At 52.1% G+C, this 25,311-nt stretch overlaps 2 protein-coding genes across 2 annotated transcripts; both read right to left on the minus strand.

Moving 5' to 3' along the window:
- Positions 1-636: 636 nt before the first annotated feature.
- CUNH6orf89 (chromosome unknown C6orf89 homolog) lies at positions 637-13,832 on the minus strand. Its single transcript, XM_065740493.1, has 8 exons — positions 13,771-13,832; positions 13,228-13,435; positions 11,823-11,988; positions 3,476-3,630; positions 3,083-3,222; positions 2,257-2,383; positions 1,715-1,838; positions 637-1,411 (listed from the first exon to the last, which is right to left on the minus strand). The coding sequence occupies exons 2-8, from the start codon at positions 13,414-13,416 to the stop codon at positions 1,326-1,328; spliced, it is 987 nt and encodes a 328-aa protein (XP_065596565.1). The 5' UTR covers positions 13,417-13,435; positions 13,771-13,832; the 3' UTR covers positions 637-1,325.
- A 3,841-nt stretch (positions 13,833-17,673) lies between these two features.
- RAB44 (RAB44, member RAS oncogene family) lies at positions 17,674-24,143 on the minus strand. Its single transcript, XM_065740164.1, has 16 exons — positions 23,906-24,143; positions 23,711-23,825; positions 23,398-23,569; positions 23,052-23,195; positions 22,713-22,803; positions 22,537-22,632; positions 22,135-22,313; positions 21,975-22,032; positions 21,684-21,769; positions 21,241-21,569; positions 19,489-20,052; positions 19,190-19,271; positions 18,879-18,993; positions 18,574-18,675; positions 18,279-18,355; positions 17,674-17,858 (listed from the first exon to the last, which is right to left on the minus strand). Exons 1-16 carry the CDS (start codon positions 24,083-24,085, stop codon positions 17,771-17,773), a joined length of 2,478 nt encoding a protein of 825 aa, XP_065596236.1. The 5' UTR covers positions 24,086-24,143; the 3' UTR covers positions 17,674-17,770.
- Positions 24,144-25,311: the final 1,168 nt, after the last annotated feature.

Consider the following 25,311-nt stretch of genomic DNA (forward strand, 5'->3'; position numbering starts at 1 on the left):
ATCATTTTAAGTATATCTCAAATATTTACAGAGGAAAAGGTTCTTGCTCCTGAGAACGGAGTTAACTTGCTTTCAAACAAAACCCCTCCCAATTCCATATTAACAAGTGTGAGAGTGTGTCCTGAACCCCAGCCCTGGCCTATGAGTTCAGCCTGACACATCTGTAAATGATCTTCAGCAGCAGGAACAGACCCAAAGGATCAAACTTGGAAGGGACCGCAGCATCCGCAGCCTGCAAGCACTGAAACCAAGCCTCTCTCAGGGCACTGGATAAAGCAGTTGCTCAAGCAACAGGAAGCATGCAAAGGCAGCTTGGAACAGACTCAGGAAAAACCAACATTCATTCTGAAGAGAGAATTTCAGGTCTGGAAGACATCGATGCAAAAAATAAAAATAAAAAATAAAAAGGCCAGGGACATGGAAAATTTCTGGTGCTCCCACAGGTAGCACCTCTCAAAGCAAGGGAAATATGAAAGCAATCACACAACCCCAGTGTCTCAGGTGCACAATCAGAATGTGATCCTGAAGAGAGCTTCTCTGCATCCAGCCCTGTCTCCAAACAGAACTACTGCTGCACTCTCAGCACCACGACCACAGAAACCTGCATCAGTATTGTGTAGGAAAGGAAGCAGGGAAGAAAGCACAGTCACAGTTTGATTCACCTGCAGCCTGCTGACAGAGAAAGTGATCACAAAGAGGTCTGAACAGATTCATTTGGTACAAGAACAGTGCAGTGGGGGTCTGCCCCAAGGCTGCAGGGCTCGTGTGAGCCCTGGAGCACAGAGCTGAGGCTGGGGATGCGGGGCACACTGCTCAGGCACACAGCTCCACGTGTGAGAGAGGAGGGCTGGAGGTGGGATATGCAGTTCATTCCCTTTATAGAGATGGCCTGGCAAGACAGGCTTCAAGCCTCCTCCCCAGGAGGAATGTATACAGAAATGTCACACACCCCCTCCACTCCCAATTTCCCCCCACCCCGAAGTTTCAGAAGTGCCACAAATCCAGAAAGGACACAAGGTTCATCCCATCCTGAGAAACCCTTCTGTTGCTCCTGGAAAAAACCCTTGCTGCCAGCCCAGAGCTTACCTGAGGGGACAGGAAAGGTCATAAATAGCTTGAGCTTCTCCACAAATACATCTGAGAAAAGGCAAAGAATTACCTCAAGGGTCAGGACAACAGTCATTTCTTAAACACTGTAAACATGCAGGGTGGCAAAGCTGCCTGTCACAGCTGCCCCACTCTATCACTTTCAAGATGTTGCCTTGGCTTCAAAGCTGAAAGTCTTCTTGCCCTGGAAGTAGCTCCGTTTTCCTATGCCACAGTCCTTAGCTAGCAGCTCCATCACAAACAACCAATGGCTCTGTCCCTTTGGCCACGAAGCTCATTGTCCAGTAATCCACACTGGCATAACCTTTGGGAGATGCAATGAAGAAGCATCATTAGTTCAACTCACACCTAATAGCTGCTTGCCTTTCCCATGAAGGACATGCAGAGGTTCTTTGATTCCCTGCCCCAACAGCTCAGCCTTAGGAATCTTTACACTGAGCATCTCACAGCATCCAGTTGTAGTCCAGGACATGAATTCACAGCACAAAATCACCATGCTTCTGTCTTGCTACAGGCACACACCACATCCTCAGGTGTGAGCAATGAAAAACCCTGAAGGAAGCAGCTCCCCAGCTCCCAGAGCTGGGATTACAGCAAAAGTACTCACCCAAATCTCCAGCTTCCAGGTCCACCTTGAACATCTCACAGTGTCCTCTGCACTTGCCCAGGGGTACGACAGTCAGTGTGAGCTGTCCACTTCCAACAACAAAGAGGCTGTGCAAACTGTAGCTCTGGGAGGAGAAGAGAACATTTCAGAAGCCTTGCCAGCTTTTCTTGGATGTCTGATTAAACAAGGGCAGGTTACTGCCCTGCAGCAAGGTGAGACAGCACAAACCACAGGTTTGCTGCTCCCTCAGATACGTGCACACACAGACCAGGACAGAGATGTGGGGAGCTGGGACACCCCAGAGGCATTTCTAACTGCTGAGGGAGGTGGACACGGAGTCCCAGCAGCACAGAAGTAGACACAACACATTTCCTTCCCACTTCTGGGTGGTACAGCAACCTTGAGATGCCACATGACACAGTGGAGGAAAGAACTGATACATCTCTGTATCAGCTGAACACGTGGAAATCCCCAAAAGGCCTAGAGCTTCTGCATGACAAGTCACAGACAGGGAGATGGTGGCTCCAGGGTGAATTCCTCACCTTGTTCCCCAAATCTGGATGGCGGATGAGGAAGCAGTTCTCTAGGGACACTGTCTTGGGGAAAGACAGCAAAGAGGAAGTGGGGAAAAATTCCTGCAGAATCTGAGTTCTGTTCACAGATTTGTTCCTAAAAAAAAAAAAAAAAGTGAAAAAAAGTCCAACAAGAAGAACACTGTATTAAAGAAAGACCACATTATGATAACACTTCCAGGAACAAAACTGTTTACAAACACGGATGCTTGATAAACACAGATGCTGGCAGACTAGTCTGTTTTTGGATGGGGAGAGAAGCTAAGAGCACAAACATCACTTAGACATGAAATCTGTCTTCTCAGATTCTTAACCTCAAGCTCTTTTCGTACATGCAGTTGGACATATTATATTAAACAGGGAACATACCTAAACAACTTCCTTCCCCTCTTGAATTATCCAATTATCCTACAGGATTTTGCAGTGTTCTGCAGTACCTATGGTTCCTCTCCTCAGTCAGTACAGACAGTGGAGGACTTTCCAGAGGTTATAAGAAATGCAAACCAGTTGCCACAGGTGATTAACTCGTGGCCTGAAGAACAGGACCAAGCTGTCCCTGGAATATTTTTATCACGTGTGAAGTCACAGCATGCAGCACTTCATTTTTAGTGCATAAATACTCTGCTTGGATCAAGTCAGAGTCAGCAGGCGGACACAAGTCTGTCACCCCCATCTCTTCCCTTTCTCTCCTGCTAAAGCACAAGTAGCAAGCTCTTGGCAAGTTCTCACAGGCAAAGCCTGTGCAGCTGTGCAGCAGGGATGTACACATCCATCACCTGTTTCATCTCTGACCCACCAAGGAAGGAAAAATGGGAAGCTCTGTCTTGGGAGGCAGCTCCACAGTTCAGATGAATTTTCTTCTATTATAATCTCTGCCAGTTCAGGATCCCGGGACTGAAAGTGCTTCAGTTCTTCATAGGAGAGAGATTGTCCTGTCTTAAACAACACAGAAGAAAAATAAAAAGCTGAGTGCCAGGGGGCTTCTCCCACCTCTCATTTCCATCCACTGAAGAACACCTAAGAGTGACAGCCACCAAGCATCCAACTACAATGACCATGAGTCAGAGTAACAACTTGCTAAGGATGCAGACAGCTCTTCACCCTCTTGACATATTTAAATTAGGGCTAAATGTATTCTTAGATGTCCATTCCACCTCAGTTAATTACGAATTATGAATCCAGGTATTACCTTGATGAGAAAAGGCTGAGACTTCTGGAGTTTCTCTGATAGTTCTCCCATGTCTGCCACAATCTGAAGGCTTTTCACAGTAGAACATGCTGTGCAGTTTGCAGGAAGCGTAGAAGTGTTTTGCCTGCAACCTGCTGCCCACCAGTCCTGGCATTCTAGAGAAGAAACAAGAGAAATGTGTTTAATTGGACCAAAAGCAAAATGGAATTTCACCAAGACCTGGTGCTGATGTGTTCCCTCCTCTCATGTGCTGACTTTAAGGTAAAATGTGGACAAAAGTCCCAATATCAGGAAAAATCCTGGCAATGTATGTAACATTAACTTGCCAATTTCTCCCTGCACTACAGCTGTACCCATTTTAAGTTTCAGAAATCAGCTGAACTGCAGTGAACACTGCACCTATTTACATCTTCAAAAATACATGTTTTAAGTGAAACAATTACTTGATGTCTAATATCTCACCTCCCTCCTCCAATTTGCAGCACTCCCAGCACAGAAGAGCAAGGAAATATTCAAAGGAGTGACTGTTGCAGCACTGAATGAACAGGACAAGGAGAGATACTGCTGAATATCCCATGTGTTTCTGTGTTAAGGGTCCACAGCTGCAGCCAGCACACCAGGAGGGCACAGCTTTGATTTAGGGGCAGTGACAGCCATGGTGTTACAGCCCCAATCCTACAGGGAGATGCTTAAGTTGAGCAGATGCAGCAAACCCACCCAAACACCTGATCTGTCAGGGTGGGTTAGAGAAACCTGAGGCCCTGGACACGCCTCAGATGAGAAGTCCAGAGATCTGTCCTCACAGCAGGCCCAGCCCTCCTCACAGTGCCAGCACGTGTCAAAACAGCTCATGCCTCCTAGACATTGCTGCACAACACCCAACAGGGAAACAGAGCAGATGAGATACGAGAGAGAAAGAGGAGACAGTGAAGGCTGTCTGCAGAATGGTTGGGAAGCAAAGCACAGCAGCTCCTCAGGCCTGCAGCCTGCATGGTGCTATGACTGTGGCATCCAGCAGCACCAACACTCCTGCTTACAGCTCCTAATTGATTTCATTTCACAGCAAAGAATTTGCTTCACTTCTCCCTCAGACATCTGCAACAAAGAGGAATGTCATAGGGGGTTGTAGGATCCTTGGGGTGCTACAGCAAGGAGCTGATTGGGATTCATTTTGCTTTTTTCCTCTTTTTTCCCCACCCTACTGCTGCAATATGGATGGGATCAGGATGCAATTCCCAGTCCTGCTGGAGGAAGCATCTATGGTGGGTTGGGGAAAGGAGTAAAAAGGAAAAAAAAGTGTAAAAAACCTCACTGCAAGCAGAAGTCCCACTCCCATGAGAAACTGCTCCAACGTACTTTTCCTCCCTGCTCACATGAGAAAAAAAGAAAATCTTTGTTCCACTGACTGCAGAAAGCTTCGATTTTACAACAAAAAACTCAACTCACAAAAAACAGCTGGTCAGCAACGGGAAACAAAAGCTGAGAGATCTCTCCAGAGGAAGGGCAGTCACCACGAAGAGAACAAGAAAACATATCTTACGGTCTGTCACGATGCAGAGAGCAACACCACTATCATCTGTTTCTCTGCAAAACTTCGAGAGCTCATCCCAAAGCATTAAGCTCAGATGTCCCAAAATTCTCCCCCGGGTCTCAAGGCAGCACCCCACATAGCTGGATGCTAATCAGCTTTGACAGTACAGAGCTTGATTCCTCCTTTGAGCCAGGCTGGGATATTTGCATTCTCAATTGCTTGATTCAGGAGGTTATTTCTTCTCCTCGTGAATAAACCCAGCAGAGCACAGTTGAGATGCATTTCAAATGCTGCAAATGGGACTGTGGGACTTTTTTTTGGGGGGGGGGGGGTTGTTTTTTGTTTTTTGTTTGTAATTAATCTTTTAGATTGATTGTTGAGGGTGTTAGCCTGTGCACCAGCATGTGTGTGACTGGCATGACAAGTATGGGCAGCACGAAGGGCCTGCCCTTCCCAGGGAGGGAGGGAGAGGAGACTGCACGTAGAGGAGAGGGCACACAACTGCACACTGGGGACCAGAGCAGGAGTTCCACCAAGGATGCTTATTCCCCCCTTTCTGATTACACTCCCTGCATTCCTTTTGCATTATCACCCTGCCCAGACACCCTGGGGGATTACTGTGGTTTAAGCCAAGCAAACTGTCTGTGCACACACAGTCTGTGTGGAGGCTGAATGGTGCACTCCCCATCTCCACGCAACCATCACACGATGGTCCCATCCACTCACATGCAAATGTTGAAGGGCTGGGCGTGTGCAGTTATCCCTATGGAGTCTGGCAGCAGGGAAGCAGCTGTAGCACTGACACACACAGCTACCCATTGTGAGAGAAGTGTGGGCCAGTCCCAACCAACCTCTCCTCACTGCCCGTGGAGGAGCAGCTTTCAGTCTGTCACACAGAGCCTCAGCTCCCCACTGATCACACTCACCCAATCTCTGCTTTTGTGCTTCAACAGCTCTACACAACCAGAGCTGTCTTCTCCCCTGGGCCTGGATGGGTCCTAGCAGCAGCAGGGCTGTGGACTTCCAGCTGCCAGCATTGCACAGATGAAGAGATAACTTCCCTTAAAACATGCCTGTGATTAATGCTGGCAGGAGTTTATGGCTGTACTTTCCACTATGCAGAGAAATAATTTTCAGTTTACAATGGGTTTAACACGTGTACCCCGCCCTACTTGGCCAAGTCCAGAGGATCTCCCAAGCTTTTTGGCTGCCCCTAGATCTACAGAGGGGTGTGTGTGCACAGCCCCAGAGATGCAGGGTGTGGACGATCACATTGGATCTTCTGAGGTTACTGAGAAGACCTGGCCCTGCTTCTGCCCACTGCAGGGAAGCAATAAAAGCCATGCAAACTCTCCCACACAGATGTGAGAGCAGCAGGAAGGCCTCAGCAATAGCCCTGCTCTCTATAGGGACCACAAAGAAGGCTAACATCAGCCTGTACAGTGGGTTCAGAGGGAAACTGGCAAGCAGAGAAACCTTTTGTTCCTGCAAGACACGCGGAGTCAAGGGCTGCTCCTGACCCTAACAAAGTGCTGCAAGCATAAACCTTCCTGCATGCAGAACTGCAGGTGTGGACACAGCTTGCTGCCCCCCCACCAGGTCATGGTCAGGCTGTCCTTGGTTCTGGCCCTGGCTGTGTTGGGATCTCTGCAGACTTACAGGTACACACTCCTCAAGTAAACAGCTCGTATCCCCCTGAGCTATGTCACTGCAGCAGCAAGCTTAGCACTCTGCCCTCTTTCCTGGACTTTACGGTTAGTTACAATCATGTTTTAAAAACTTGAAGCAGTTCACAGGCATCAGTTCATCACTACACGGTCAAGTGGAAGTCAGGCTGAACAGGAAGGCTCCTGCAGAAGTCTGAAAGCAATCATAAATGATATTTATTAATTGTAGGATAGAAGTCCTGATTAAGGAAAGCATCACAGTGAGGTTTTAAATACACACTACACAACGAGGGTCCCTGTTCAGCACAAGGTCCTCACCCTTTCTCACACTGAACACTTCTGTAGCTCTACTTTAAACATATTTATGCCTGGGGGAGAAAGCACCTCCCAGCTTGTTTCATAGCATTTTTAGGAAGAGCTAGCAACAAAACAACAGCTACAAGTAAATCCCTTCATAAACCCTTATTTTTGAACTGGATGAAAAGTCAACAGCTCAGAGAACTACTCACTCCTGTCACTAATAGGTAACGGCTGGGCAAACAGCAGAAGGATGATTAGTCAATCTCCAACGAAGCACAAAAATTATTCTGATCCAACAAGACATTGTGAAATCAAGTCTGCTCAGCCCAACCCACGAGGAACTCAGTCCTCTGGGACAAAAGAGCATTACTTCCAGGAGAACTCTTCACCTACCAATGTATGAAACTGAAGGCAGAGGTGAAGCAGTCAGGAAAGCCTCCTAAGCCCACTACAACCTGCAGCTCTGCTGCAGTGCTCTGTGCTGTGCCTGCATGAGCCACCTGGCTTGGAAGGACATCATGCTTTCCAAGCAAATCCCTCTCAGTTGCTTCCACTGATCTGACAGTGACTTGAGTCTGCAGAAGGTCTGATGTGCACGTGTCACCAGTGCAAACAGAGCTCTGCTACGTGCCTATGCAACAGGTTGTGCATGGCACAATCCCTCTCTCCTGGGAAGAAAACCAAAATGAGAATTCACTTAGCAAACGAGGAGACAAGAACTTCTGAAGACACGAAAATATAAAAGCAACAGGAAGATTTTTTAATGTTCTGGACTGCCACAGTTAGCTGGAGATAGTTTACTGCCAGCAAATCCAAATAAAAATTGCACTGGCTGAACCAAAGCCAAAGCAAAGCAGCACTGGAAAACAGCCTGGCACTGCAACATCAGCCTTTCTTTAATCCTCCCTGCAATGAGCCAACACAGGTGTCTGGGCTGCTTCAAGTTATGCTATAAAAGGATGTTTACACACACACACACACACACACACACACACACACACACACACCAGATAAATGGGCAGCTGCACGGGGTGGGGAGCAAGCCCTGTCTGCAACCCACGTCATGCTCACGTACACCTCAATGTGCTCAACCCCCAGAGTGATGGAGGTGCACCCCAGGGAGATGGAGTGCATGCACAGGTAGGAGAGCAAAAGAGCTCAAATAGGCAAAAATGTACTTCCTTTAGGATTAAATAAAAAAAAAAGCAAGATTCATTGTGAGCAAGATGAGAGGGCTGTGCTGAAGGCAGGAAAGAAGGGCAGCACACTGATCAGACCACTAAGATGAGCAAGTTAGAAATCAGACCCTGCCTGATGTCCCAAGCAGCTTTCTCGTTCAAAGCCTTCATTCAGAGCAGATCCATGCTCCTTGGGCTCTCAGAGCAGTGAACCCAGCAGGTCACATGCAGCGTGGGCTGCAAAACCTCCTGAGAAAGGCAGACTGAATGCTTAGATTCTATGCCCACGCTGAGCTCAGGAAGCAGAACGTCTCCCTCAGGTAAAACAGCCATGCTGGATGCTCCCTTTTTGCATGGAGCTGAGCCAAGGATAAACATGCTTCAGGGCTACAATAAGAGAGGAGGCAAAGAACTTGGAGAAGCAGAGAGAAATCTGGCAATGGCTGGTGCATCGCAGGCTGCCTGCAAAGGGTTAAGTCCAGAAAGCAGCCAGAGCCTGGCCGGGAGCCAAGGCAAGCCTGGAGCCAAATTGAAGGTGGCCAGCCAAGAGGCAGAGGCTGCTGTCTTCTCCCAGCTGAGCAGCCCCAGTAACCCAGCCTGCTGTGACCCATCCCCACAAACAGCTCTCAGAGGCACCTGACACCCCCCGACGTGACACTGAGATGCCATTTACAAGGTGTTGCTTAAACACAGCTCCTCCAGCAGGGTTCATTACTCTAAAACATCACAAATAAAGCCAACAAACATGTTTTCTAGCCCTCCTGGTCTATGCAAAAGGGAGATTTTAAACACAGGGAGTCTTCTCTCAGCTGGGGATAACTGCATGGGATCACTTTTCCAACAGTGAGCTGCATGCACGCTTGCATCTCATTTCTGAGGTAACGAGCAGCTGATTTTGAACTGTGTAGGATATAAATGGTCAGGACAGGGTGTCATTATTAGAAGCAAAGCTGGCTTTTCCTTTAGGTCATCACATGCTGGTAACAACTGCAAGCAGTCACACTGTTGGACAACAGCCTGTTCACCAGTGACCAAGGTTTTTGATCTGCAAGGACTTCCCATCCTTACTTTACATACTTTACTACCATAGGCACACAAGTGAGATAACCAAGAGCAATTTAAGCTCTCGCCCACATCACTGCTCTGCGTGGCTAGCAGGGAACAGTTACCAATAACACCTTAATTCATATTTAGATATTAAAAAAAGCTATAAAGATGTCACAGTGCATCACAAAAGGCAGAACCACCAATAAATAAGCTCACCTGGCACCTATTACTACACACTCCAGGAGCTCATTGCATTTGCTCCTAATACTTGCAACTCTAGGGTTGGCTCTGAAGACACAAAGGGCAAGAGCATTTGTTTTAATATGGGAATTGATCTGAGGGAGAAAGGAGCAGAAGAGAAAGACAGTCAAAGAGGAAATTTACTCTGGATCTAATCCGTGGAGGCTCAAAGGTCTTCCCACAGCCACTGGCACAGGCAGCCCTTGTCATTCACAGCACAGCTCCTGGGGTAGAAGGGACTAGGATGAAGGTTAGGAGGAATGCAGGTCACCCTGAGCTGGAGAAAGGAGGAGCAGCATCCCACAGCCTTGCACATCTCAAAACCTTGTCATCATGCTAATTTAGGGCTCTGGCACTTGGAGAAACCTGGCTGCCCAGCCCACATCTACCAGAGGAACAGGCTCCAACCTGCAAACCAGGAGACAGGAAACCTGCTTCAAACCCACTGCTTCCAGAGCAGGCCCACGAGGGACAGCACTACCCCAGACCGCAGCCCCACGCAGCCAGGCTGCCCCTGCCTGCCCCAGAGGAAGTGAAACAAGCCACCCACACAAGCATCCAGGCTTTGTCCACACCACTTTGGGCTGTGTGGCCAGGGGACGGCTGCCAGCACCGCTGGTGGGCCAGGGCAGCCTCCAAACTGCTCATGGGTGGCTTTCAGCACAAAGAGCCCAAGCTGCACTTGTACTGACTTCTGAGCACAAGAAGTTTCATCCATGTTTCCGCCTCAGCTCCTTCTAAAAATTAATCTAGCAAAGACCTTCTCCGAGAACAAAAGATGAGTCCCTGTGCTGAGTCCCTTGGGTGGTGTTTTGCCTCTGCTGTGCAGACTCCTTGCATGGTGTCTTCTATACAAACACAAAGTGCTAGGCCTACTTACAAGAATCCCTCGTCTTATACTCCAGTCCTCAAACAGCATGACAAGTGTTAGTTTTACTTCCCCAGGAGACCATCAGCCCAAAACTAAGGGACTAAACGTTACGTCATGCAAAAGGAAATGCTGAGGAGGTAGAGACCACCCATCCCAGCCATTCCCATTTATCACAGATTCACAGAACTGTTTGAGTTGGCAGGGACCTTTAAAGGTCATCTAGTCCAACTTCCCTGCAACAAACAGAGACATCTGTAGCTTGATCATGTTCACGTTCAGATTGGACCAGTCCCTGAGTAACATCTCCAAGGATGGGGCATCCACCCTGAGGAATGATTTTACCACACTCCATCCAACAGCACGCAGTTGCACTGAACAAATACAAGCAGAGAAGTTTCCATTGGCTTCCTTCTGCATACAGAAGCAGAGGGGTGTTCTCAGCCCCACGTCAGCACTGACAGATAAGCAAGCTACTCGTGTCAATTCAGCAGCAGAGCCATCACTTCACCTTTGTTTCCTCCTCTTTGTGAGAGATCCCAATGAGGAAGGAAGGAAGCAAACAATGGGGATACCCCAGCAGACCCATACAAACCCAAATGAACAGCCAGCTACACATGTCAGCGGAAGAGAGGGAGACACAGAGAGAAAACAGAGTGGTGCTGGCATTTCAGGGAGACATTTTTAGCTCCAGCAGGAAGGTCAGAGCCAAACAGAGAGCTCCGACACAATGAGCTGCTCGTGCTAAATATAAACCACCCGAGGGCACAGACACTACAGTTTGTTTTTACAGTGAGCCAACAGACAATCAACACTGTGCCACATCCCTGCTGAAAATAGTTCATGCTTTTGCCAGGTGCTAGCCTAAGTCAGTGGAAATGATCAACTGGGAACCAGAAATACTCACACTTTTTCCATTTCTGTTATGACCATGACAGCCCCACCTCATGACAGATGAATCTAGCTTCCCCAACACACACTATGCCTAAGATTATTTTGACTGCTATAAACACCATGGGCTCTCAAGCCCACAGTCCTTTCCCAGCACTCCACTTGGCAAAAACTACCTTTCCTTAGACCCAAGTCACACGTGGAGGTTCCTACAAACAAATTGGTTTTGTATGCTTAAAGGTGACGTTTACCAGCATAGCTATCTCACCATGGTTCCAAGAACTGCAGAGATCTTTAAAGGAACTCTTTTGGGAACATTTGTGGGAGAAAAAAAAAAGAAAAAGCAGCTTTAAGAGCAAGAAAATGAGAATATACAAGAAGAAAACCATGAAGTAAAGAGAGAAAATATGTTTTGGCCCCAGTGAAGAGAAGGAAAAATGCCCTAGCTAGAACTCAGGATGCTATTTTTAAGCACAGTGGTAGGAAAAGGGAAAACCATGGTGTCAATCCAATATCATATTTGTTATTTGGTGCCCAAGGAGATGCTCAAGTGATTTGCATGGATGGTATTTAACTCAGTATTTCTTTCTAGGCTCCTGCTACAGAAGAAAAACTATTTCCTTACTCTCAAGCATGTACTTCTTGGCAATAGGGAGAGAGAGCAGCCGGATGTGACCAATGAGGGAGCCCCAGGCATGGGCTCTGGAGAGTGGAGCTTCTGGTGGCAGTGGGTTGTATGGCTGGATCACAAAATACACAGTTAGCAAGACCAGTCCCAGCGTGAGCAGGCCCTGCAAGAACAAACAGGAACGAAATTAATCACACTGCAGTGAGCTGATGCACCCTCAGCACAGGACACACCTTCTGACTGCTGAGGATGTGTGCTGTGAGATAAACACCCACGTTTTGACTGTGGATCCCCACTTAACTGTGGTGCTATTTACACACACAAAGATGTCACTCCGTTTCATTGTTAGGGCTATCCAAAGATGAAATCAAGCAGCCTTCAGAACAGAACCACACAACTCAGTTCATTTACTTCAGCAATGCAAACAGCCCAGCACCAAAGCAGAGAGGATCACCCACAGATGGTTCTGATTCCTCCCACCTCACAAAATGAAAGCTTGCACTTCTGCCATACCTCTTACACAAGGTTTTCAGAGCTTTTTGCAAACATCTGTCAAGCCCTGAAACATTTTGGCAGAGGTGGTGCCAGCTCTCTCCCCCACACCAGAATCCCAAATAAGCCTTCAAGAGATGACACAATGCATTTCTCCCCCCCAGCCAAGTCAGAGTGAACCAACAGCAAAAACCAGAAGAGAAGCTGGAAGTTCAACTTCCCAGTTTCCTGTTCTCTGGCCTCATTTTACAGCTTTTATAGGATGGGAAGATGACAGCTTAATTCTTTTTTCTAGGTAGAAACCACTGTGATGATTTTGCAAAGAAAACACTGAAGTACTACTGAACACTATGTCACTAAGTTGGTCATACTTTTAATACCTCCTGCCCACTTAACAGAATAGTATCCTTTCACCCACTTGCTAATGATTTTTACAGCATCTTTTAGTTAAGGTTCTGCAAACACATTTCTCTCATCGAACAACATGGCAGTACGTTCATTTTATAGACTAGAAGGACAAAAAAGATGTGTGGAAACCCAGGACAGGGTCAGAAACAGAACTTGGATGTCTTCATTATACAACCCTGAACTTTAAGAATCTCCTTCCTTCCTCACATTTCCACTGTGGGTGCTGACGTTTGGAACCACTGCCTGAAAAAAAATCAATCCGAAGACTTTGCTCTTTAATAATTTAAGGAGAGGGAGATGTTGACGTGGTCAGCTTTCAATTCACACGAGTAATTCCAAATCTCAGACAGTTGGCTTCTATTTTCTTAAGGGAGGAAGGAAGGAAGCTACTCTTAAGCTTTTTAAATAAAGAACTTGGAAAATGCAATGGGAAACAAAAAGCTCAGATGCAAAAGGAGAAATTCAGAGCCCCACATGGGCTGTGCATGCACAGAGACCTTACCTTGTAGACAACCACTAAGACAGGGTAGCGGGGAGGGCCCCTTTGGGGTTCATTTCTTTCCAAAAGCTGCTTGATGAATTTCTCGATGGCTTTCTCTGACATCCCACACTGGTGGCCAGTCTGTCTCACCAGATCAATCGTCTCTGATAGCTTGTCATAGATGCTGAGCTCGTTGGCTGAAAGCTCCATGGCCTCTGATGAAAAATCCCTGTGGAGAGAGATTCAGTGCATTACAGAAAGCACGCTCCTGTCATCCATCTCAACACCAGCATATGCAAAAAGATCCCAGGAACAACTACACAGGAATGAAGGCTCCTCTGGAGCAAGGCCATCCACTCCCAAAGAAACAGCATAGCTGCAGTCTGAATCATCTCTGCTGGTTCAGTATCTTCAAGGGACCGAAAGCAGCAGCGAAATTTCCTAACAGCACAAAAACCAGTGGAGATTTGCAGATTATGGAAATGAACAGAACTTCCCAGAAAGCAGTGAAACTCTATTTATTCATCTCTTCCAAAAGATCCATCCCATAAAGCGATTGCTCACCGAGTACAAGAGCCAGCACTACAAAGCTGACCACCACAGACAGCAGCAAAGCCAACTTCTCCTGCACTATAATTCTGGTCGCCTACTTTAACACAGGTTTGTTTTCCTTCAATATCCCATCAGCAATAAGAGGAGGACAGGGAAACAAGCTGTAGGCACAGGGTAAAGTTCAACAACTTACAATCTGTTCAAATTTTCGCAACCCAATGTCCAGGCCAACTGATTATTGAGTAACAGTAATAAGATAGCAGCACGCTCTGCAGGCAGCACAACCCCTGTGTTCCACTGAGGGGTTGCCTCCAGGTCACCCACATGCAGAAATGCAGTGTTGTGAGCTACAGATGGACGCTAAATGGCATTTGATCAGGACAACTATCTTGCTGAAAGAGAGTCCTACCTTGTTTAGTCAGCAGCTCCCTACACATACAACTGAGGCAATTAACATCAGATGTTACAGTAACATCAGTGTAACATACAGCTTCAGAAACACCCAAAGAACATTAAATAACCTAACCCAAACCATGCAATGAGAACATACTGCAGTATACTGCTGGGTTGTTAATTAGCTCCCAGCCCTGTTCTGTTACTGTCCCTTCCATGCTGGGCAAACATTTGTCCCAGATCTCCCTACCTGAGCAGCCTCGTGGGCTGGCAAAGCTGCACAAAAGCACGGTTGGTCAATACATCATCATGGATTGTAAGCTCCCCAAGGCAGGGACCTTTTCCTCTGGTCAGCAGAGCACGTGGCACACACTCAGCTCTCTAAAAAACAACGCACTGCTTTACTAACTCATTCATTTATGTAATAAAGAGTCAGCATATCTGCGTGACATTAAATGCCTTTTTTATTTTTTTCCACAGCTTTTATGTTGCCTCGACAATGCAACTGGTGCATGAAAGGTTATCTAGCTTCCTCTTGCTCCTACGTGCCAAAACTTTCGCCTGCAAAGCTCTCCCATTCTGAATTCCTCTGCTTGCTGGATCTGCCTGGAGCTCCTTCACACAGTTATCCCTACAGAAGAGCCACCAAAAACAGCAACGTCCTCCTTCCCAAACAGCAGAAGTGTCAGCAAACTGCTGAGACACATCTTGCTTCACCCGTGACTTTTGCATTCAGCTCTGAGCAGCTACGTTTGAAGACAGCCCCTGCGAGTTACACGCAGGGAAAAACCCTGCATAGCTCCATGGCAAATCTGCATCCTCAGCTGCAAAAGGAGGCATTACTGACGATGTCACTCCGAGAACACGAGGCCTTAAAAAAAAAATGAATAAACAATCCATTCTCTTCCTTCCTATCAGCACAATCAGGCCGACAAAACAATAACAAGAGACCACTGCACCCGCTTTGCTGCTACACACAGGCGTGCTGAGTGGGTCTTATTCACAGCAACCTGTCCAGGCAGGCCTTCCCAGCCCCACATGCAGACGTTTTGTACCCTTTTTGAGGAGCAGCAGCCCCCGTCTGCTGGGTGATGCCCAGAGACGAACAGCAGCAGCTCTCAGCCTCCGACCACTATACCCAGCACAGCAAACAACGCTCTGCCCACAGGGCTGGGCACGAGGCCTTGCAGAGATAAAGGTGGGAGAAGCCTTTCAAAGGGAAAGGCTGCCCGTATCACCACACCTGCTGCGAAACCCAACAGAGCGCCGCAACAGCGAGATTTACAGGCAGGACAGCGAGCCCAGCGCTGGGTACACCCCAGAACGGGGCCTCCATCCCACCGCCGCTGAACGGCCGCTGCTGACCGCCGACAGCCTCCATCCCGCCTCCAACAAACGCGATAATTCAACACACAGAGGCGCAAAACGGGGCCCACGAGAGCCCCACAGGCCTAGGCCCAAACTCAGGCCTAGGCCCACGCTGAGGCCTAGCGCCCCCCGCCCGCCTAGCGCCCCCCGGCCTCACCCCGCTCCGCCGCCCGGCTCCGGGCTCCTCCCGCCCGCGCTGGAGGCGGACCCCGGCCGCCGCTTCCTGCTTCCGGCGGCTGAGACGCCCTCAGCGTTCCCGCGGCGTTTCCCGCGTAATAACGGCCTCCAGGAGGCGGTGTCCCCACGCAGCGGGGCAGCTCGGGCTCCTCCGGCTGAACGGAGCCGCTGTGTCCCAGCCTCCTTCCCCAGCCTTCCTCTGGGTGCTCTCAAACGCCCCCCGACACCGCCCTCAGCCCTGGCTGTGCCCGCCATGGGTTGCTTTCGGCGTCTGCGGTTCTCGAGTCTCCTTCTCAGTCTCGTTCACGATCGCAGCCTCACCACATCCCGCTTGATCGCCCAGTTTGAGTTTCCTGCCTTCCCAACTGTAGGGTGAATAACCCAAAAGAACAGAAAATAACGAGGTGGATGGTATATTTTGCTTGGCTTATCTGGGTGGTAAACAGCCAGTAAATAGAGGCTCGACAATAACTTTGCAGGGGAGGGATCTCCAACAAGAGATCCTGCCCCAGTGGTGCTCAGCCTTTAAATCTGGGAGAGGACAGACTCCGTCCCTTCAGGTCACACAGGTGCACTGCCTTCACCTGTGCTCCCATGGCTCACTCAGTGCTCACCTCAGATGATCAATCAGTGGTTCAGGCCGTGATTCAGCAGTTCCCATACACCAACCCCGGCTCATGACATAGACCTCCAGCCCAGGTTGAATGCAACCTGAAATTCCCCAGGACACCACTCTGTTTCCCCATCCACTGTGAAGTTGTAAATCTCTTTCATAAGAGATTTTGGCCATAAATATTACCCCCATGGCCACAAGTTGCACCGGGGAAGATTTAGATTAGATTTGAGGAAACATTTTTTCTCTGAAAGAGTGGTCAGGCACTGGGATGGCCTGCCTAGGGAGGTGGGTGAGGCACCATCCCTAGCGCTGTTCAAGAAGCGTTTAGATGAGGTGCTGAGGGATTGGATTTAGAAGTTCAGTGGGTAGGGATGGTGACAGGAGGATGGTTGGACTAGATGATCTTGTAGGTCCTTTCCAACCTAATGTACCTATGAACCTATGATCACCCAGGGCTGGCGAAGGAGGTCTGCATCCTCAATGCAATTTGGGCAGCTCCTGTGTTTCTTGTAGGGGTGCCTTGGAGATCTCAAAGGGAAAGAACCCCATTAAAAACAATAATAATTCCTCAATTCTTCCTTAAACCCAATTGGAGCCTCTCCTGGCACAGCTCGACCCATTTCCTTGCATCCCTTCACTTGTCAGCTGAGAAAAGAGGCCGACACCACCTCTGTGTTTTCCAGCTTGCTCTACTGCCTTGCAACACGTCTGGGCACACACTCAATCCTCCTCTGTAGGCACGATTTCCAGGAGAACAGAACAGATTTGTCTTCCTGCCTGCTGCTCGGTGAAGCCTTCTCTTTTGCAGATCAGTTTCAGGCCCTGCTGTTCCTTGCTTGGAGCAGCAATGGGGTATTGCTGCATTTGCTGCCATCTAACGGGGGAATTCAGCCTCAACTCCTCACGCTTTGGTGAGCGAATGAAATTGCTCACGAGGCAGTAGTGGAATTGCACAGGACAGGCAGCATCTGCTGCACGTAATCCAAGGAAATTTAGGGATGGGGAAAAAGCTGATCTGCTGAAGGGCAGCTCTGCAGGGGAGGTCATGCAGAGCCCGCTGGAGTTGGTCAGTCTGGAACAGTGCTCCTCTCATCATCAACCAGACTTGCAAAAGGTGCTTGGGATGATATTGCTTTAAGACAGAACCACAAAGCAGAAATAGTGAAGATGGGCACAAACAAATCCCGCTGTGGATACCCTGAGCACCAAATCCAGCCTCAGCCCTGAGCTGAGCCATGAAAGCTCTTCCTGAGTTGCTGCCTCCTTCAAGCCAGCCCCACAACGTGGCCAGTAGTAAAATCATTTAATAGCAAAATGTGGTCAAAGGGAATTGCCACAGACTGGGAGCATATATTGCATCAAGCAAAGAAGAGCCTTCAAAGATTAGGGCCAAGGGAGGACAGAGGGATGGGCTGGGAGCAGCCACGCAGTTCCAGACCACAGCAAGGACTCTGTCCATCACCAGCAGCATCCCTTTTTCTTCTGAGGCAGCTCTGGCACTTCTTCTGCCTTATTTCTCAATCGATCTTCACAGGCTTTCAGTGCCCTGGGCAGAAAGGAAGAAAATTAGCCATATATGTTCCCCCCATTCATAATATTGTTGTTATGTTCATCGAGCGAAAGGAGTCAGGGGCCTTTCCACCTCATCATGCTTTGAGAACTGCAGACTGCTGAAAGCCACAGCCTCAATCCAATCACAGACAGAACCGATTTTAAGCAATCCAGGGAGAAATCAGCAGCATCCTGAGAAGCTCTTTTTTGTTGTTTTTTTTTTTCCCCCATCTCCTTGCAATGCAGAGCACCCAGGAGATGTCTCCCAACACATCCCCACCTCATCCCAGCCACGCACGTGCTGCTCTGTGAGCTCCCCATGGCACATAGAGGCTCTGGTGGTGGTGACACAAACCAACATTTCCCATAGGGGATGCAGGAGGGAGAGCTGGCAGCACCCCAGCACACAGCTCACCTGACCAGGCTGATGATGGACTCGGTGACGTTGTGGCCAGAGGCAGCACTGCATTCGTAGAACAAGAGCTGGTGCTCCTGGAAGACACAGAGCCCACAGAGAGACGTGCTTCAACAGCAGACAGCCAAGGAGCATCACGGCCAAGCAGAAACAGAAGCACTCAGGGAAACGAGTAACCCAAGCACTGATGGACTGCAACGTGAGGGTGCAATCCCCCTTTTCTGGGGGCTGTGACACCAGTGTTTAGTGCTGAGGACCCAGCTGGCAGCACACTGCAGCACAGCCACGCACCCACCTGAGCCAGGCGCTGCCCCTCCTGCACAGGGACCTGCCTCTCTGCAGCACAGTCTGTTTTGTTCCCCAGAAGCAGAACAGTGATTCCAACTTCTGCTCCCTCCTGGGCAATGAAAGAGGGGTGAGGGAGGGAATCACCTCCTTGAATCACATCTGCCCACACACATCCCAAAGGCTGTGCACGGATTTGGGCCCATAGCTGTGAGTTACCCCCATTTCCCGGGGCTGGAAGGGGACTATTCGAGATGTAAAAAGTTACCAAGACCCCTTGCATGGGGCAGGGCCAGATTTCCCCACACTGCCCACCTGGATGCAGCTGAGCCAGTAATGCACATCAGCGAAGGAGTACTGCGATGTGATGTCATACATCAGCACCACACCATCTGCCTTCCGGAAGAACTGCTTGGTGACACTGTGGTACCTGCAGGCAGAGCAAAGCATCACCAGGAGAGAGGAAAAGGAGAGAGGGAGGGAAGGGAAGGAGGGATTGCCTGCAGCCAACCTGAAACCCCAATGGAAAAGCTGGGAACACGTATGGACCAAAAAAGCAAAACCCAAACCTTGCTCCTATCACTCAGACAGGTTGCTCTCCCCGAGCACCCAGCACAGCACCTCACCTTTCCTGCCCAGCTGAATCCCACAGGCGGAGAGCGAAGCGTTTGTTGTCCACCGTGAGGTTTTTGACCTGATAATCCAACCCTGGGACACACACAGAGGGATATTTTTGAGAGCAGAGCCAAAAGAAAAGCCACCAGTGCCCCAGAGATGTCAAGGAGGGTTGGCACCGCCTGCTTGCAAGCATCCAGGAGTGCGTGGACCTCGGTGACAGGTTGCTGTGAGCACTGATGTGCAATGACCCCCGGCAGCTGTGGGGTGGAGGGGAGGGAGCCACGACGTGGGGGCAGAGCTGACCTACCTACAGTGGCAGCGAGGTGTGGGTTGAAGCTGTCAGCATGCAGTCGGTACAGAAAGGATGTTTTGCCCACGTGGGAGTCCCCAACAAACAGCACGTTGTAGAGGTGGTCCGGCTCCACAGTGCCCTTTGTGGCAGCTCCTCCTGCATTCCCAGTCACAGCCTCTGGCTCTCCGGGGCTGAGCTCACCTCCCGGGCTCATTTTCCTCTCCATCTCTCGTTCCTTCCCCACACCAAGGTCTTCCCTCTGCTCTCCTGCGAGCTGCCTGTGGGGCTGCCCCCTGCCGCTGACCGCCTCCACCACCGGGCTGTCCCCGAGTGCCATCTGTGAGAGATCCTTCCCAGCATCCTCCCCCTGTGGGACCCCCGTGTGAAGGGCTGACAGCGGCACTTCTTGTTTTGGAGTCTCAGCAGGTCCGGCAGCTGCTTGCTCTGCGTCCATCATGCCCGGTGGCTTTTGTGGCTGCCGGGGAGCAGCGTGAAGCTTCCCCTCATCTGCCTGTGCCGAGACCTGCTCCTGGAGCTGCCTCTGGGCTGCCTGTCCCCAACCACCTAGCCGCTGTACATCTGGAACGAGAACATCCTCCTGCTTCATCACATCTTGGTTTAGCACGCTGATTTGTAACGGCACCTCGGAGGCAGGGGAAGCTGCACAGCCCTGCTTTGGTTCCAAATGCTGTGCCTCAGCTAAAATCCTTGCCTCTGCCTCTAACCTCACAGCCTGCACCGCTTCCAGACCTCCAGCTCCATCCAGAGGCCTCCCCTCTGTGTCAGCACTTTCCTCCAGGATCTGCTCATCTGAACCACTGACTGCTCCCAGCACTGCACCTGCATGGCCACGCTCAGCAGCGGCATACTCAGGATGCAAAGCAGCCTCAACGTCCCCATCCCACACATCTGTGTTGTCAGCCACGCGTGGAGCTGCTTCCAGAGCCACAGCAGGGCTCTCTGCCCCTTCCCACAGCCCTGCTGCATGCAGGGGTTTCCCATCTGCCCCAGTGCTCTCTCCATGGGATAATGTGAGCTCCTCCACCTGCACAAGTGTCTCTGCCTCCTTCCCTTCCAGCTCATGAGCACTAACCAGGACCACAGCTGGGCTCCTTGCAGGAATTTCTGCTGGGGAAAGCTCCTCGCCAAGCACTGCAGCAGCCCCAGCTCTCTCTTCCAGCTCTGACTTTGCTCCATCATCCTCCTCCAGCAGCTGCACATCTGGCCCCACGCTCTCTGCCTGCTCTGTACCCAGCTCACCAGCCACACTCAGTGGCTGCAGCTCAGCCCCCTCGGTCTCTCCACCACTACCCCCTCCATCCACTTTATCAGGGTCAGGAGCTTCCTTCACCCCCTGCACTGCTGCCATTTGCTCCTCACCCCATCCTGGCGCCTCCACTTCTTCCATGTGCTCTCCCAGCACCTGATGCACATCGGTGGCAGGGAGCTCCACCTCCAGAGCTTTGAGGACTGCCTCCAAACATCCACCTTCTCCAGGGAGCTGCACCTTCTCCCACTCCATCATTCCCTGCACCCATCCTGCTCCCTCCACCTCCACCCACATCTGCTCTCCCATCCCTACGCTCTCTCCCGGTGCCTCCCGTGGGCTCTCAACCTCTTCCAGCACCTGCTGCTCCCCACCAGCACCCCTTCCCTGCACAGACAGCACTCTTGGCACCCGCTCCAGGCCCTGCCCTGCTCTCTCCACGCTGTCCCCCTGGGCTGCCCCCTGCTCCTGAGCCCTGCAGTGCACGGCTGCAGACGCACCATCCTGTGTCCCGTCCCCAGCACGAAGCTCAGCTGCAGCTCGTCCCCCTCTCGGGTCTTCTTCCAACACCTCGTGACTGCTGTGGGTCTCTCGTGGGGCTGAGCCTCGTGGTCCTGTTTGGGGCTCAGCACCATCCTGTGGGTGGGGGGCAGTGCCTCCGGGTGCCTGCAGCTTCTGTGTGCTCAGAGCTGCTATTGCATCATTCATCTCTCTTAGCAAAGAGCCTTGGCCAGAAAACCGTTCCTCTTTCAGAAATTCGGGGAAGGGGTCCTCGTCTACAGAGAGCAGGTGTGATGTCTTTGTGTCTGCTGGGGGCTTTTCCCAAACCCTGAAAGGAGCAGAAAAAGGGGGTGAGCGCAGCACTGGGGCAGAGCACTGAGGAGGGAGGAACTTTGGGCCGGGGGAGGGCGGAGGATGTGGGTGCAGCTCCTGGGACCCTTACACGTGGTGGATGTTCCTGTGCTTGGGCTCGCTGCCCTGGGAGCCCAACCTGATGTGCATCTCCGGGCAGTGCTGCTCTGGGTTCATCTGTGGCAAAGGGAAGAAAAGAGGAAAAAAAAAAGTGCTTGGCAGGGTGTGTATTGATTTAAAACGATGCTCAGCTTTCCTGCCTCAGTTTCCAGCTATTCCCATCCGAGATGTGGGGGCAGCAGCCCTCTGTGCTGCTGCTCTCCCCTTCCCAAGCAGCAGTGCTGCCCCATATGTCACCCCACCGCATCCCCACAGTGCACACCTGCAGTACCTGCACTGATGGCAGCGTCTCACCGGGCAGCTCTGCCTCCTCTCCATCCCTGCAAGCACAGAGCACGGGGTCACAATGGAAACTGCACCCCTTCACCTCCCCCATCTGCTGCAACCCCCAGGAGGGAGCCAGGCATGCAGAAGCCACTCACCGTGGTCCCCCTGCCCGCTGCCGAGCCATGGCAGCCCGCAGGCACTCGTGGGTCTGCTGCAGCTGCTCGTGGATGTGCTGCAGCTGCTCCTCCAGCGCCCGGTTGCTCTCCTCCAGCTGCTGGTTCTCGGCGCTGGCAGTTCGCTGTGTGCTGCGGAGGCTGCAGCACTGTGCCTCCAACTGCAGGGAGACAGCACTCAGCTCCTGCTCTGGAGCTGGATGTCCCCCCGGGGAAAACTCAGTTTAAAGAGGAAAAAAAGGGGACGGGGGCAGAGGGCGGGCGATGGAGGTGCGATGCGATGACCTGCAGAGCACGTCCAGCTTCAGCTGTACAACACCAGGCTGAAGCCACGAGCACAGCGAACAGAACTGCAGCACGGGGGATTGCCTGGGGTCAGCTCACCTCCTCCTGAGCTGCAACCAAACGCTGCACCTCCCTGTCCCTGGCATCCAGTGCTCGCTGCAGCACCGCGCAGTGCAGGCGGCTCCGGGCCGTGCTCTGTGGTGGCGATGGGAACATCAGCTCCCAGTTGGTTTTGGGGTGCTGGGTGCCCCCTGAGGGGTGGGTGGGGCCCCCACCTCCTGCTCCAAGCGCTGTCGCTCCTCTTGGATCTGCTGCTCCAGGGCCTCGCAGAGCTGCTGCACCTCTTGGTTGTGCTCGGCCACGCGCCTGGGGGAGGGGGATGGGGGAGATTGGGAGGGTCAGACTGTGCCATGCGTGGGTCTGGGGACCCTGGGTTGCCCACCAGACCCACAGGCAGCCCGGGGGTGCGTTCACCCAGCAGGAATGCGTCGGGCACTTCGGCCATCGGGTGCATAACTGTAGACAGAGCCCGACTCCAAACACGGGCACAGTGTGAATCCTCTGCCGTGGTGGTGTTGGAGCACCTGCATTTCTCCCTCCTCGGGAGGACTCACCTGTTGAGGGCCTCCTCCAAGGCCTCCTTCCTGCTCCGGGCTTCTTGGATGCGGTGCCTCATCTTGGCCAGGAAGGCCTCCAGGTTGCCCAGGAGCTGGGGCTCATCCTTCCTCAGCGTGGCCCAGAGCTGCCAGATCTCCTGCCTGCAGGGAAAGAGGCGTGGGGCAGCGTGAAAAGCTGGACCAGCATGGGGGTCCCAATCACTGGGGCCGTGGGGGTGGCCGTGCTCCTGCCCCTGGGACAAAGGCAGCTCCAGCTCTGCCCGCGTGGGCACCAAAGTGGGGGCACCCCACCCCACCCCATCCCATCCCGTGGGACAGCCGGGGTGCTCAGCCTGCTGCTCACTCTTCCCATCGGTCATCCACTCCCAGCTGCTCCACGAAGGCTGCAAAGTGTTTCCTCTCCTCGCTGTCCATCCCTTCCCACGCGGGGCTGGCGAGGACCAAGCAGCTCCTCCGTGATGCTGCTTTCCGCCGCCGGTGCTCCCTGCTGGTTTTTTGGGAGCTCAGGAGCTGCCCTGCCAAAACACAGCCCTCAGCACCCGGATCCCACTGCTTCCCACCCCAATGAGCCACGGGCTCAGAGCCACAGCTGCTTTAGTGCCACCCAAACAGCGGGAGGGGAGCTGGGTGCGTGGAGTCACCGTGCCGACACTTACAGAGCCCAGAGGTGAACTCCTCAGCACTCAGCTGCCCGGTACCGGCAGCATCCATCCCATCAAACAGCATCTCCAGCTCCTCCGTGCTGCACGGGACAACCTCCTCCTGCAGCTTCTAAGAGAGAAAGGAAACCACAGAACCGCAGAACGGTCGGGTTGGAAGGACCCCTACATCCCCCCGCCCCCATCCCTCACCTGCATGTCTGCGCGAGTGATGAACCCCTCCGGGTCCCCGTGCCGCTCCTGGATGATGTCCCGGACCCTCTGCATCACAGCAGCCGTCCAGGGCTGCTCCTCCCCCGCGTCCCTGCGGAGCTGCCGCCGTCGGCTGGAGCCCATCCTCCGAGCCCTGGTGCCCACACGCTGCTCGGCCATGGACCGCAGCGACGTCCTGAGGAGGGGGAACCCTTCAAAGCGCTCAGAAGGACCCCGAGCAGCTTTGGCAATAGGAAAAGAGGCGCTTCTGCCTTTGGGGGAGGGGCACGGTGCTCCCACCCGCACTCGGCGCGGGGCCGTGGGGTGATGCAGCCTGCAGGAGCTCCTCAGCATCACCGAGCACACATCCCTCCCGAGCACACATCCCTCCCGCGGCTTTCGCAGCCCTGAGTCACCTCCTGCGACCTCGGGGAGGTTTCCATTCGCAGCCCCGCGTTCGCCCCCGGCTCAACCTCCTCATCCTCCTGGCTCTGAAGTGCACCCAAACCGGGACGAGAAGGGGGGGAAGGAGAGAAAAACCCCCACAGCCGCCGCCCCTCCCCTCCCCCCCCCCCCATCCTTTTGCAATGTGCGGTTTCGCTGAGCCCTAAGGTGCACCGGAAATAAGGAATGGGCCCCAAAATGTCTCCATCCCCTTTGATTCCCGTGCAGCACCGTTCCCACAGCACCACACAGACCTGGGGGGGATCTGCGAGGTCAGCAGAGCCCCAGGGAACGGGGGTGGGGGAGGGGGTCAGGATGTGGGTACCCCATTTTGCAGTCCCAGCCCCCAAGTGAGCCGAAGCAGCAGCATTTGGGGGTTATGGGGTGGTTGTGATGCAGGGAGACCCCCCCCCCAGTGCCCACCTCGGCCCCACAGAGGGAGCTGAGCCCATTGCGTGCCACGAAACGGAGGCACCAAACAAGGAAAAGCTGTAAAATAAATACCAAAGGGACTTAAACACCGGCGGCTGTCTGAGATGCTTCCTGCTGAGGGGCGGCCCGAGGGTCACTGCAGCCAAAAGCCCCATGGGCACAGGGCCCGGCCTGAGCCCCGCGTCCCCAGCCATAAAAAAAAACAACAAACCCTTCTTCCCCCCACGATGCACAAACCACCCCCGGAGCGAGGCTTACCTTCTCCGTGTGCCCTTAGTTTTGGGGTGCTGCTGCCCAGCTGCACTGTGGGGCTCCCCAGAGCTCGGGGCGGGGGGGGAATGTCAGCCCCACACGGAGCACTTTGCTGCCGTGCACCTCCCGGCCCCACACTCATTCTCTCTTACTCAAGGCAGCCTTCCGCTTACGGGGTTGCACCCAACTGCCGCTACGTGCACGTTTCCTGTTTGCAGCACCACGGAGGGCTCAGCCCCAGACCCCAACCCACCCAGACCCACTGCAGCAGCGTCACA

Source organism: Cyrtonyx montezumae, unplaced genomic scaffold (genome assembly GCF_038088225.1).
Source record: "Cyrtonyx montezumae isolate F1298 unplaced genomic scaffold, pur_monq_1.0 scaffold_26, whole genome shotgun sequence".
In the NCBI taxonomy this organism is placed as follows: Eukaryota; Metazoa; Chordata; class Aves; order Galliformes; family Odontophoridae; genus Cyrtonyx; species Cyrtonyx montezumae.